At 55.0% G+C, this 14,584-nt stretch overlaps 2 protein-coding genes across 3 annotated transcripts in view; both read right to left on the bottom strand.

The window, feature by feature from the left end:
• Window positions 1-2,603: 2,603 nt before the first annotated feature.
• LOC104674222 (AFG3-like protein 1) overlaps window positions 2,604-14,584 on the bottom strand; it is a 28,791-nt gene continuing 16,810 nt past the window's right edge. The window contains 10 exon segments of the mRNA XM_010378485.2: window positions 2,604-2,750; window positions 2,752-2,942; window positions 3,094-3,288; window positions 3,367-3,567; window positions 4,076-4,191; window positions 7,339-7,449; window positions 9,780-9,905; window positions 10,869-10,976; window positions 12,354-12,507; window positions 12,739-12,876. Coding sequence (XP_010376787.2) covers window positions 2,621-2,750; window positions 2,752-2,942; window positions 3,094-3,288; window positions 3,367-3,567; window positions 4,076-4,191; window positions 7,339-7,449; window positions 9,780-9,905; window positions 10,869-10,976; window positions 12,354-12,507; window positions 12,739-12,876 — 1,470 coding nt within the window. The 3' untranslated portion in view covers window positions 2,604-2,620.
• On the bottom strand, window positions 4,198-5,507 carry LOC115895284. 2 transcript variants are annotated; one of them, XM_030925462.1, is made up of 2 exons: window positions 5,445-5,507; window positions 4,198-5,390 (listed from the first exon to the last, which is right to left on the bottom strand). In XM_030925462.1, exon 2 carries the CDS (start codon window positions 5,383-5,385, stop codon window positions 4,402-4,404), a length of 984 nt encoding a protein of 327 aa, XP_030781322.1. In that variant the 5' UTR covers window positions 5,386-5,390; window positions 5,445-5,507; the 3' UTR covers window positions 4,198-4,401. The 2 variants fall into 2 exon arrangements, with proteins under 2 accessions (XP_030781322.1, XP_030781323.1); XM_030925463.1 differs by having other exon boundaries at window positions 4,198-4,610; window positions 4,665-5,485.

The raw sequence follows: 14,584 nt of genomic DNA, 5'->3' as shown, positions 1-14,584 counted from the left end.
TCTTCCTTTCCAACACCAGAGTGCATGAGGTGCCTGCTCAGGGGTGTGGGCTGAGCTGTCCTGGGCTCCATGCCCTGATCATTCTCCAGCTGCAGCAGCCCAAGGGCTCTCTGCTGTGCTCCCTTGGGTCACATTTGGGGGATGAGTGTCCTGGATTTCTAGTCCCAAAGTTACACAACAGAAGGAATCATTAAGGAAGTGAAAGTCATGCCCCACGTGTTCGTAAAGGTGGCCCGGGCCAGGGGAGGGAGTCACTCCCCAGCAAAGGAGTCGCTCTCAACACATTCCTGTCCCAGAGGCCAATGGCACTGGTCATGGAGAGGCACCAGATGAGGCCAAAACTCCTGTCCACTGTCACTACTCATGAAATGAGATGGCCACGGAGCCTGGCCAGGGCTGACCTCCCTTCTGCCAGACCCATGGGTCTCTGTGTGTTTCCGTGCTGGGCTCTGAGGGGAGAAGCCTGGGGCCTCCCATACATGAAAATTCTCAGTCAGGTGTCCTACGACCACGGACCCAGAAAACGGCCTCCGTCAGTGACGTACCTTCTGGAAAGGGTACACAGCTACCGGCAGGTACACGCAATCCACCCCATTCCACCTTCCCTTCTGGCAGAGGGAGGGAGGCAGGCAGGCTGAGAAATACAGAGGCTGAAGGCTCGTGTCCCCGCAGGGTGCACAGACTGCCTCGTGTCCCCGCAGGGTGAACAGACTGCCACAGCACAGACAGCAGCACCCGCAGGTGTCACTCTGGCCGATGGAGCTTCTCAGCAAAGCCACCATCAACAGGCTGAGCCACCATCAACAGGCTGATGAGGCAGACTGCAGGTCACGCCCAGGACAGGGGGGAAAAGGCTGTGGAAAATGGTGTCTGATTCAGGGGCTGAGACGACTCCTGATTGACATAAGGAACAGCTTGTGAAGGACACATGCAGGAAGGCTGAGGGGAAGGCGCGTGACAGCCCTGAAGAGGTGAGGGTGAATGCGGGCGCCGAGGAGACAGGTCTGGAGGGAACAGCCCGGTAGGGGAGGCACAAGGATCCCACACCCACATCATCATGAAGGACCCCAGGCATGTGCAGCCGGCTGGGAGGTGGCGAAACGGACACCCAGGCTCTCCCAGGGGTGTTGGAGGGAACCACAGTGGGGCTGGAGCCATGAGCCCATGACCACCCTGCATCCTGGAGGCCACCAGATGCCACGATGTCACCGGGGAAGGGTGGGGTTGAGGAAGCACCCCCACCTCCATCTGAGGGACCTGAGACCAGGCCCCAACCGGACCCCAAGTGGCTCAGCTACTCTGGGTCTGGTGGAGGCCATGATGAAGGTTGAGTGCTGGAGAGTTGTTGAGTCCAATAATACGCATTTTACAAACAGCAAAAGTTGAACGTGTTCACCCCCAGTTGGAAATTATATTTTTGAGGCTCCAAGGCCAACGTAACAAGCAATTTATAAAATGTACTACAAAGCCCCAGTGTCTGATCTGGCCTAGGTCGAGAGAGAGGCTGAGAACAAATAGTGCCCAGGACAGCAAGCAGGGCCTCCTCCTACGGCCGCTCACCCAGGACATCTGCAAATGGGCATCCCCCAGGTCCCATCCCAGGTGACCTAGACACGCATCCACCCACCCCAAGGCAGTGGCTGAGGCTGACACTGCCCTGCTGTTGCTGACCCCAGTGAGTCCTAGAGGTAGGTCATGTGCTGGAGACAGCGCAAGGGGCATCCTCACCGAGTCCCACATACCCCAGATAAGAAAAAGCAAAGCCTCCCTCAGTTCAAGGCACCAAAGGGCCTGGAGCTCAGAGCCCAGAAGGGGCCTTCCTAATAAAAATTAGGAGCTACCCAACCCCAGGAAAAGGGTTCATGAACAGGCACCAGGGTCAGAGGCAGCCGCGTGCTGAGGCTTCAGATCACAGCCTCTCCACAAACACCCCTGAGCCGGCTGGGGCCCTGCAGAGCTTCCCCCTCCAGGACTCCAAAAAAAAGGGATCGCAGGAACCGAACTGATGACCCAGATACATCCTGCAGTGAGAGCACCTCCACCCAAGGACAGGGGCCAGGTTTTTTAAGCAACTCAAGTCCCTCACACTCAGAGCAGTGCTGCCACAGAGCCAAGGTGCAGACGGGGGTGGGGGGATGCCCGATGAGGAACCCAGGTGTAAGGCCCCACAGCTCCTCCTCCTCCCTCAGCCACGCACCTGTGGGTGGTGTGGACTTTCCTTTTTAATCCTTTTTAAGGACAGATCAACAGATCAGCTTCCACCAATCCAAAGAGCTGCTTTAGAAACCTGACTCACCCTTGACACCTGGCTGACGCTCTCCTTTTCTGAATTCTACCAAACCGTGAGGGTTTCTGTGCTGGACCCAGGCCCCTCTGAGTGACTTACGGCCACACCAACACGCCTCCACAGAAGGTGCCCCACGCAAGTCCCTCTTGAAGCCACACTCACACCTGCCTCAGCACCACAGGGACCAGAGCCCTGGGCCTCTCCCATCTAACCCTGGACCCGACTCCAGCAGCAGGACCCAGGGACTCAGGGTACCCCCTCTGCCCACTCCCACTCCCTGCATGTGGGCTCAGAGCACCCTGATCTAAAACGCCCGTTCACAGTTGTCACGTTTTAATTTGTTTTGGGTGAGATTCCACAGCTGCTTTGCAAAGGCCCCAGGTAAGTGGCAGTCACCTGAATTCCACCCAGCAGCAGGTGCAGGCACCACCACAGGCTACGCAGAGCTCCCCTGCACAGGCTGCTCCATGTCCTCCTCCTCCTGTCCCTGGTTCCAACCCTTCAGCCCCTCGGGTAGGGACGTGTCCTCCTCCAGGCTGCCCATGCCTTCTACAAACTCCTCATACGTAGACTTCTCCGCGAAGGGCCGAGGGCCCAGCAGCTCCACCATGTCTGCCTTCTCCAGCACTTCCTTCTCCAGGAGCCGCTGGCCCACCTGGAAACAACGGCCCACCTGTCAGACAGCTCTGAGGACATGCTCACAGACCAAACCTAAGCAAGCTCGAGGATGGGTGTGGCCTTCGGGTGTGGCCTGACCGTGACCCAACATGGGACCCACGACCCGTCTGGGCAGAAGCCACACTCACCTTCTCCACATGCTCCCGGCACTGTGTCAGCAGGTCCAGGGTGCGCTTGTAGGCGGCGCTGATGAGGCACCGGACCTCCTCGTCAATGAGCTGGGCGGTTGCCTCACTGTACGGCTTCTCCACTGGGGCCTCGCCTTGTCGGGGAAAGTCGAAGGACACCTGGCCCAGCTTCTCACTCATCCCAAACTGCACAATCTGTAAGTGCGGAACCCAGGATGAGCCTGCGCCCAACATAGCCTCCTGCAGCCCGCGCTGGGGGACGCCCACCCTTACCTGGGCATACGCACTCTGGGTGACCTTCCTCAGGTCGTCCTGAGCCCCCGTAGTGATCTGTCCGAAGCACAGCTGCTCGGCCACCCGGCCTCCGAGCATCATGCACATGCGGTCGAAGAGCTGTTCCCGGGTGTAGAGGTGCTGCTCCCGGGGCAGGTACTGTGCATAGCCGAGCCCCGAGCCCCGGGGGATGATGGACACCTGAGGACAGGACCCATGCCCTTGTCACCCCAAACACGGTCCCTGCTTCCTCCAGGAGCCACCCTGGAGCGGCCAGGCCACCTGACCCTAGCTCTGACCACGGGTCCTTTCACTGGAACGTGAGAGAAGAGAGCCTGACCCAGGCCCCTCATACACCATGGGGATGCCCCAAGAAGTGCACCTGCCTTTGGGAGCTTCACATGGAAACCACCTCTGCTCTGCCTGCCCTGCAGAGGCTCTGGAGGGACCAATGGTCGAACCCAGAGCTCAGGAGTGAGGGGGTTTAACACTGAGGCTGCTCCCTCGAGTCGCACGGCCGAGGCCCCATTTGGAACCCAGTGCTCTTCCTTCCCACCCCAAAGGGATCTTCTGACAAATTCTAGAGCAGTATATTCCTTAAAAAGTTAAAGGGCCAACCCTTGAATGTACCATGCCCACACGACCACAGGCTGGCGCAGATTCCAGGCCCAGCCTGCTGGGCAGACCCACTCAGGGTGGGAAGACCAACCTTCAGCAGGGGGTCCACGTGCTCCAGGAACCAGCCCACCACCGCGTGTCCGGCCTCGTGGTAGGCCACAGTTGTCTTTTCACTAGGCTGCAGGACCTGGGTCTTCTTCTCAAGACCTACACATCACATTATCACATTCCCAGGGGAGTGAGGCAGGGCAGGAATAGGTGGCTGGGAAATGAGGTCCCTCCCTCTGCGCCCAGCCGTGTCTGCAGCTACACCTGATCCCCAGGCTTGTCTATACCAGACAGCAGAGGCCAAGCCCAGCTCCATGCTGCCTTCTGCTTTGCAGTGAAACCCACATCCCACACACCTCACACGAAGCCTTAAAACAGGCCCGTTTGAAGCCAATGGGAACAGCTGCATGTGAAACACAGAAAAGCACCATATCCTCTGGTTTGACTAAAAATGACAGCACAGCATGACAGGACAGACAGGGATGATTTCAGTGCCCTGACAGCCCAGTGTACGGGCAGGTAACAGGACAAAGGAAAAGCATAGACACCAGGACAGCCCTCAGGAGGCACAGTCAGCCCTCCCCAGACCCCTCTCATCACACCAGGACAGCCCTCAGGAGGCACAGCCAGACCTCCCCAGACCCCTCTCATCACACCAGGACAGCCCTCAGGAGGCACAGCCAGCCCTCCCCAGACCCCTCTCATCACACCAGGACAGCCCTCAGGAGGCACAGCCAGACCTCCCCAGACCCCTCTCATCACACCAGGACAGCCCTCAGGAGGCACAGCCAGCCCACCCCAGACCCCTCTCATCACACCAGGACAGCCCTCAGGAGGCACAGCCAGACCTCCCCAGACCCCTCTCATCACACCAGGACAGCCCTCAGGAGGCACAGCCAGCCCTCCCCAGACCCCTCTCATCACACCAGGACAGCCCTCAGGAGGCACAGCCAGCCCTCCCCAGACCCCTCTCATCACACCAGGACAGCCCTCAGGAGGCACAGCCAGCCCTCCCCAGACCCCTCTCATCACACCAGGACAGCCCTCAGGAGGCACAGCCAGCCCTCCCCAGACCCCTCTCATCACACCAGGACAGCCCTCAGGAGGCACAGCCAGACCTCCCCAGACCCCTCTCATCACACCAGGACAGCCCTCAGGAGGCACAACCAGACCTCCCCAGACCCCTCTCATCACACCAGGACAGCCCTCAGGAGGCACAGCCAGCCCACCCCAGACCCCTCTCATCACACCAGGACAGCCCTCAGGAGGCACAGCCAGACCTCCCCAGACCCCTCTCATCACACCAGGACAGCCCTCAGGAGGCACAGCCAGCCCTCCCCAGACCCCTCTCATCACACCAGGACAGCCCTCAGGAGGCACAGCCAGCCCTCCCCAGACCCCTCTCATCACACCAGGACAGCCCTCAGGAGGCTTTGGTGGCAGGACACGGTGACCACACCTGGAATCCCAGAACTTTGTGGAGGCCGAGGTTGGAGAAACACTTGAACTCAGGAGATCGAGACCAGCCTGGGCTACATAGCAAGGCCCCATCTCTATAAAAAATTTTTTAAATTTTTTTAAGTTAAATAAAAATAAGCAACTTTGGGATGGGCGCGGTGGCTCACGCCTGCAATCCCAACATTTTGAGAGGCCGAGGCAGGCAGATCACAAGGTCAGGAATTCAAGACCATCCTGGCTAACACAGTGAAACCCCATCTCTACTAAAAATACAAAAAACTAGCTGGACGTGGTGGTGTGTGCCTGTAGTCCCAGCTACTCGGGGGGCTGAGGCAGGAGAATTGCTTGAGCCCAGGAGGCGGAGCTTGCAGTGAGCTGAGATCGCACCACTGTACTCCAGCCTGGAAGACAGAGCAAGATCCCAACACTCCACTTCAAAAAAAAAAAAAAAAAAAAAGGCAGCAGCTTTGGTGTTTGCTTTGAGATATTCAGTATCATAAGTACTTTATGTATATTATACTTCAATAAATGGTCACATAAAGAAGCAGCAGCTAGAACACTCTTTCACCTGACCAATGTCAGCTCTCACAGCTTAGGGTGGACCATGAAGGATGGCTACTGGCCACTTCCCTCTTCTCCAGCCTCAGAACTGCACCAGGGAGCACCAGGCCAAGCAAGGCCGTGTTGGCACTGCCTGGTGTGGCAGCTTCAGGAGACCCTTCCTCACAGCTGACTCCAGTTCCCCAAGCTGGCCTAGCTGCAGAAGGCTGTGTGACCCGGCCCACTCTATAGTCTGCTGAGCTGAAGACAGAGATGGATACCGCTCCCCACCAAGCTGAAGAAAATGCACTGTAAGGCTGGGCACAGGGGCTCACACCTGTAATCCCAACACTTTGGGAGGTCGAGGTGGGCAGATCACCTGAGGTCAGGAGTTCGAGATGAGCCTGACCAAAATGGTGAAACCCCATCTCTACTAAAAATACAAAAATTAGCCAGGTGTGGTGCTACGTGACTGTAATCCCAGCTACTCCGGATGAGGCAGGAGAATCACTTGAACCCGGGAGGCAGAGGTTGCAGTGAGCCGAGATCATGCCACTGCACTCCAGCCTGGGCAACAAGTGTTAAACTCCGTCTCAAAAAAAAAAAAGGAAATTCACTTTGTTCACTCCTTTCACAACAGTACTGTCCTGAGGAGGCTCGGGAAGGTCCCTACAGCTTCCAGGAGGCTTGTCCCAGGAAATCTCATCCGTTCCCTTCAGGGAAGAAAGCTCCTTTGCCCTCCACAGTAGGCGTTCAAACCTGGTTCTAATATGCTTCCTTGGGCCTCTGATGGCCTGGAAGGCCTATCCCTTTCAATTTCTAAATGTTGCTCCCAGAAGGGGCATGAAAGCTATTGGTAGATCCCAAGTCCCATATGTTGGTTTAGAAAATTGGTTCCTGCATCCATAATTGATTTTTTTTTTTTTTTTTTTTTGAGACAGAGTCTTGCTCTGTCACCCAGATTGGAGTGCAGTGGCGTGATCTCGGCTCACCGCAACCTCTGCCTCCCGGGTTCATGAGGTTCTCCTACCTCAGCCTCCTGAGTAGCTGGGACTACAGGCATGTGCCACCGTGCCCGGCTAATTTTTGTATTTAAAAATCAAGATAGGGTATCACCATGCTGGCCAGGCTGGCCTCAAACTCCTGACCTCAAGTGATCCACCTGCCTTGGCCTCCCAAAGTGCTGGGATTACAGGTGTGAGCCATTGCGCCCAGCCTGCATGCAGAATTCAAACTGGGGCCAGAGGGTGAGCCTGCCAGGCCGAGAGCTGCAAACACCCCTCCCTCCCCAAGGGCTCCCAGGCTCACCTCCGATGACCCTCTCGATGGCCTGCTGAAAGTGTTTCTCCTGAACAGAAGGACTCAGATGCCGGGCAGCAATCAGGGCTGCTTCATTGCAAACATTTGAAATATCAGCACCTGACCCAGGAAGGGAGAAACAGCCAATAGTCAGTGCTGCTCCTGACCGCTGGAGCTTGACCCAGATCAGTTTTGTTAAGGAAAATCTCCAGCAGAGAGACCAAGTTCTCTACTGAAATTCAGTAGAGAACTTAAAGGTAATGGGAGCTGTCCACCAGTCACTATTATTTAGCCACATTTTGTCAACCTTTATTAAGGTATAATTTATAAACCATAAAATCCACCCATTTTACATGTACACATCAATCTGATCGCGTAGTGCGACGATTGCCATCATCTAGTTTTAGGCCATTTCCATCATCTCTGTAAGGTACCCTGTGCTATTTATAGTTAATTCCCATTTCCACCTCTGGCAACCACTCACCTCATGTCTGTCCCTACAGATTTGCTATTCTATACATGTTTATTATTATTCTGCACATTTCACATAAATGGAACCATATGTTCTGCGGCCTTTTGTGTCTGGCTTCTTGCATTTAGAACAGCATTTTCTAGGTTCACCCATGTTGTGGCATGCATCAATACTTTATTCCTTTTTATAGCTGAATTTGACTACAGTATATGCCACTTCGGCCATTTACCTGCTGATGGACACTGGGGATGCTTCCATTGGAGCAAAACAGACTCATCCCTGCTGAGGGGCAGTCAGAGTCATCCCTGAGTTATCTCTGCTGAATCATCCCTGCTGAGGGACAGCACTGTCATCTCTGCTGACTCATCCCTGTTGAGGGGCAGTGCTGAGTCATCCCTGCTAAGTCATCCCTGTTGGGCAGTGCTAAGTCATCCCCGCTGAGTCATCCCTGTTGAGGGGCAGTGCTGAGCCATCCCTGCTGAGTCATCCTTGCTGAGGGGCAGTGCTGTCATCTCTGCTGAGTCATCCCTGTGGAAGGGCAGTGCTGAGTCATCCCTGCTAAGTCATCCCTGTTGGGCAGTGCTGAGTCATCCCTACTGAGTCATCCCTGTTGAGGGGCAGTGCTGTCATCTCTGCTGAGTCATCCCCATTGAGGGGCAGTGCTGAGTCATGCCTGTTGAGGGGCAGTGCTGAGTCATGCCTGTTGAGGGGCAGTGCTGAGTCATCCCTGCTGAGTCATCCCTTCAGAGGGGCAGTCAGAATCATCCCTGAGTTATCTCTGCTGAATCATCCCTGCTGAGTCATCCCTGTTGAGGGGCAGTGCTAAGTCATCCTTGCTGAATCATCCCTGTTGAGGAGCGGTGCTGAGTCATCCCTGCTGAGTCATCCATGTTGAGGGGCAGTAATGAGTCATCCCTGCTGAGTCATCCTTGCTTGGGGCAGTGCTGAGTCATCCTTGCTGAGTCATCCCTGCTGAGGGATAGTGTTGTCATCTCTGCTGAGTCATCCCTGTTGAGTCATCCCTGCTGAGTCACCTCTGTTAAGGGGTAGTGCTTAGTAATCCCTGCTGAGGGGCAATCAGAATCATCAGTCATCCCTGCTGAGGGGTAGTGCTGATTCATCCCTGCTGTGTCATCCCCTCTAGGGGCAGAAGAAAGCAGTCTTGGTAACATTCCAGCATTTTATCTTTGGTATGTAAACAGACATCTGAAGTCAGCCAGAGGAGAGAACAAAAGGAAGCACATTTTGTGTCTAAGACACATGACACCCTTCAGGAGCCTGCCAGGCAAGACCTCACTCACCATCCTGCAGCAGACAGATGTACAGTCCCGTGTGAACACACCTGACCTGACACTAGGCAGGACACTGTGGGGAGCCTAGGGGATGGGTACCATTGGGGGTGCCAAGGCAGCTGGAGGTGATGAGATGCCACAGCAGAATGTTCCAGGGGTGGCGGGAGCAGGTGAGCGTAGGTCAGAGGCCGTGGCCAATGGCTGCATAACCATGAGGTATGGGTGAGGAGGACAGGAATCCCCGGAAAAGTCCCCACTCATTCCTCAGGGTGATCCAGCCTAGACAGGGAAGTAGGTTTCCTAGCATAAACCAGGATTTCATTAAAAAGAAGAGAGAAAAGCAAATGAGCTTCCTCAGCAGGGAGGGCAAGCCCCAGGCGAAAACGTGGAGGGAAGCATCAAGTTGCCAGATCCTCCCCACCCCGACATTAGCTTACTGTCAGCTCTGCAGTAAGACTAAGTCTGACTGGAATTAAAACAGAAATTCAAGTGGGTACAAATTGGTTTTGGGGCTAAGCAAACTGATCTCTGAGGCCTCTGAACGCTCTCAACAGGTGACAAGTCCTGCAGACAAGGGTGAGCACTGCCAGAACTAGATGAGGAGGGCCAGTCCCCACTCCCCATGGCAAGAAGCAGAGCATACATGGCTCCCACCACAAGGGGACAGCACAGCCCCCAACACTCACCAGTGAAGCCTGGGGTGAGCGCTGCCAGCTTCCTCGCCAGGGTGTCCTTATTGAGGCTCTCATCCAGCTTTAGTGGGCGCAGGTGGACCTTAAAGATGGAGGACCTACCTTTGATGTCAGGGGGGCCTAATGAAAGAGAGAGAGAGGCACGGGCTCTTGTGCCTTCTGGGTCTTCAGAACAGTCACACACAACCATATCACAGAACTGCAAAGACAGCTGGGGTCCCTATGGAGCTCTCTGCTGTCATCCTCCAGACAGAGCTGGAAGCAATGGCAGAAACCAGCCAGGGCACACGCACATCCAGTTCCACAGCTACTAAACCCCTCAACTCAGGGCCATGCCACTTGACAGCAAGCAACACAAGGGCCACACAGGATTAATGCTTCCTAACAAACACGAGAGGGGAGGGGGAAGGCAATGATGGCTGACCGTCAGGGTGAAGAGTAAGGGGTAAATTGCTGTCTTCTAAATTATCAATTTTCAATTTTTTCATTTATTTATTGTTTTTGAGACAGAGTTTCGCTCTTCTTGCCCAGGGTGGAGTGCAGTGGTGAGATCTCCGCTCACCGCAACCTCCGCCTCCCAGGTTCAAGCAATTCTCCTGCCTCAGCCTTCGAGTAGCTGGGATTACAGGTGCACGCCACCACACCCAGCTAATTTTGTATTTTCAGTAGAGACAGGGTCTCACCATATGGGCCAGGCTGGTCTCGAACTCCTGACCTCATGATCAGCCAGTCTCGGCCTCCAAAAGAGCTGGGATTACAGGCGTGAGCCACCACACTTGACTGATTATCAAATTTTTACAGTAGTGAAAAAAAAAAAGCTGGAGAGTAAGTGTCTGTTACATCCCTCCCACCTGTGTTGCATTGCAGCACCATCCCTGCAGGCCCAATTGCATGTATTCCTGCCAAAGTAGACTGCCAGGGCAGGACTGACAGCAGCAACTTGCGGCTCTCACACATTTTCAAAATGTTACATTAACTGCTTCAGAATTACCATCAAAATCCCCTCCAAATACACTGCAAATCACCTAAACAAACTTTGTGGCCAAGGGGATAAAGGCCCAACCCTGAGAAAGGGGCACTCACCAATGTAAATCTGGCGATCAAACCGGCCAGGCCGCATCAGGGCTGGGTCCAGGATGTCAGGGCGGTTGGTGCCAGCCAACACCACGACGTTGGTGGCAGAGTTGAACCCTGGACACGGGAGAAGCAGGTGAGCCTCAGTAGCAAGCCCGATGTGGGCATGGCAGGTAACCAGCCATCCCTCCGCTAACTGGGAACCCCACAGCCTGGCTCAGGGGGTAGACAAGTCCAGGGCGTGGGCCCTCATCCTGACTTACTACTGGTTCCTGCAGCCTCTGACACCACGTCGTGCTGGAGTGGATGAGGGCAGGCCAGGGGCTGCACAGGAAATGGGATGCCCAACAGAGGGGACGGGAGGAGAAAGGCTGAGTGCCCCACGTCCGTCCTGTCTCCCATCCGTCTCCTCCAGGTATCAAAAGTCATAATCTAATTAGAATTACTATCGGTTACTAAAGACAAAAAAATACTTAGGAAATGCTTTTGGCCCGCAGAGAACAGTGTTGAACACAGCAGGCCTGACTGCTGTCCTCAGAAAGGCCTGCCCGCAGGGCAGTGTCTGGTGCTACGAGTCTGGGGGCATTCCCACCATTCCCGGAGACAAACAGCTCCCTGGGCCCAAACGTTTTGTGCGCCCCCAGCAAAAACCCTGGGAACCGAGTCTCTCCTGAGCTTCCTGGTCAACATCCAGCAGGCGTGGTCACAGCCTGATGCTGGGGGAAGTGAGCGCGTCCCATGTGGCTCCACTGGGGGAGGGTTCAACACTGCACCCGGTCTCCTCGCGACCCAATGCACCCTGGCTGATTTTGCTGTGTCCTCCTTTAACACAGCCCTGAGTGCTACTATAGGCCAAGTCCTGTGACTTCTCCTAGCAAGTCACCACATCTGGGGTGGTCTTAGGGACCCCAACACAGCCCTGAAGCCAAAGTGAAAATCAAATCTGCCAAAGGTCTAAGTGAAAGTTTTTCCAAATCTGAAAGTTGGCACAGAACCTGAACGAGTCCGACGAGGCTTTAGCAGGACTGACAGGCGACGGTCAGTCACATCTTAGCTAGAATCACTCTGAGAAGAGACGGGCCTGGGGGGGGGTCTGTGAGATTCTGGGTGATGCAGGGGCAGCAAGACAAAGCTCAGAGCGGAAGGAGCATGGCTTGTGGACACACCACCCTGTGGGCACCGTCAGGAGCAGCCATGCTCCTCTACCTGGTCCCCCTCCCCAGAGAAGCAGGTGTCTCCACACTCCAGAGAACCCCCCTCCACCTAGGGGCAAGGGAATGAACTGCCCCCATCCTATCACAGGCACTGGAGGCGGCTTGTGAATCTAACACAGTTTTCTCCATCACGTTTGCCTGAGAGCAGCCTTCCTTAAAAACAGAATAATCAGGGATTCTCTTCTGGGGGTGACTGTACAGAAAAAGGCTGTGCAGACTGTCCCTAAGCAGCTGCAGGGGAACAGCTGCACACCACAGGCTGGCTGCAGCCTACACACACCGTCCATCTCCACAAGCATCTGGTTCAGGGTGTTCTCCTGCTCACTCTGGCCTCCAAAGTGCCCTTGGCCTCGCTTCCTGCCAATTGCATCTATCTCATCAATGAATAAGATACATGGAGCGTTTTTTCGGGCCATTGCAAACATGTCACGAACCTGAAACAGAAACCCACAGAGAATCTGTTTTGCTACTGGTAGGAAGACGGGAATGCCAATTATCCTCCACCCTCTCCTCAGAAACCTCTGACCCACTTCGCCCCGGTGCACCAGCACCTACCACACATGCCCATGGCCAGGGCCAGGGCCCCACACCAAGCTATTCAAGTTGACCAGTCCTGGTCAAGGCACAGTGCTGAGGCCACCTGCAGCAGGTTCCCGTCGACCTACCCTTGCTGGCCCAACGCCAACAAACATTTCCAGGAACTCGGACCCGTTCACAGTGATGAAGGGCACACTGGCCTCCCCTGCAGTTGCTTTGGCAAGAAGGGTCTTGCCGGTACCAGGAGGACCAGTGAGCATTGCTCCCTGAAACAGAATGGTAACATCGGGCTCTTAACAGGGGAGCAGACGGTACACAGGACAGAAAGCTGCTTACACTGGTGACTTCTGAGACTGACTAAGAAGAATCCCATCAAGGATGGCTAAGGAGCTGGAGGGCAGGAGGGGGCTAGATTTGCCCACAGCACACTCTGTCCTACCCGTGTGCTCCAGGAAAGGCACCACCGTGGCCGCACACACAGCCAGCTCTTCATGATGGATTCTCACAGGGGATGCCACAGGCAGAGGTAATTTTGGGAAATCACTGTACCTCACACCCAATAACGGGAAAGCCAGATGGGCTCGGACCCCACGAACTCTTTCCCGACATCCACAGCACAGCACCAGGCCTGTGATGTAACACAGAGGCTGACAGAGCCCCCTCTCGCAGGAGCCCCTGCCTGCTGGGAAACGGGGACTAACACACCAAGTGAGGGGCCTTTCTTGGTACCTGACTGCCTCACCCACTCCCTCTCTCATACAGATTTTCCCCAGCAAATACATATGAAAAAAACTATAATTTGTTCAGCAGCAATAGACATAAATTAAAAACAAAAACAAAAACGGATGCGGTAGCTCACACCTGTAATCCCAGCACTTTGGGAGGTTAAGGCAGGCGGATCACCTGAAGTCAGGAGTTTGAGACCAGCCTGGCCAACATGGTGAAATCCCGTCTCCACTAAAATTACAAAAATTAGCTGGGCATGGTGATACCCGACTATAATCCCAGCTACTTGGGAGGCTGAGGCAGGAGAACGGCATGAACCCGGGAGGCGAAGGTTGCAGTGAGTCAAGATCGTGCCACTGCACTCCAGCCTGGGCGACAGAGCGAGACTCTGTCTCCAAAAAAAAAAAAAAAAAACCTTCTGAAAGGCAAAGAGAACCACCCACTGCAACACCTGACTATGAGCAGAGGTGGAGCTCCAACAGAAGCAGAAGGCCCTGGCTCTTCACGTCCGTCACACACACCTGCCTCCCAGCCTCACGCTCACCAAAGTGGAAAACAGGTCTGTCACCTCCTGGCTTCTCCCCAGGTTCACAGTGCTTGGCATAATCATTATTTGTTGTTTGGAACAAACTGTCCAGTGAATGCCCACCCCATTGCGAGGTGCTGGGGGTGGGGGTGCAATGGCACTGCAAGGATCTGGGTGTCCTCAGCTTGGTCCAAAGCCCAGAGGTGATTTAAAGGGTGTGTGAATCAAGTTTCTGTGAATGCAAATATTTCTGGGAAAAAAATCCATGGCTTCTGTCAGGCCCCCAAAGAGTCATGACCCCAAAATGGCACCAAGAGATAAACTTGCTCTGTGTGCCCAGCAGCCAGATTTGGCACCCTGACCCACACCACCCACAACGCGCTGACTGCCTGGCTGCACACACCTAGCCGCGGTCCGGCCATACACACCTAGCCGCGGTCCGGCCGCACAGACCTAGCCGCGGTCCGGCCGTACACACCTAGCCGCGGTCCGGCCGCACAGACCTAGCTGCGGTCTGGCTGCACACACCTAGCTGCGGTCTGGCTGCACACACCTAGCCGCTGTCTGGGTCATGGGCTTAAAAGAGGCAGCTACATCTGATCCCAAGCCTGTTCATACAAGTTGTACCTGTTGTTCTATGTAATAAGTATTAAACAAACTAATAAAACAGGAGTAAGAACCTACTCTGACCCACAGCCATCTCTGGCTTTGACTTGGAGCTC

This window comes from Rhinopithecus roxellana, chromosome 20 (assembly GCF_007565055.1).
Source record: "Rhinopithecus roxellana isolate Shanxi Qingling chromosome 20, ASM756505v1, whole genome shotgun sequence".
Classification (NCBI taxonomy): Eukaryota; Metazoa; Chordata; class Mammalia; order Primates; family Cercopithecidae; genus Rhinopithecus; species Rhinopithecus roxellana.
The sequence above is the reverse complement of the archived record's forward strand: the minus strand, read 5'-3'. Positions and strand labels throughout refer to the sequence as shown.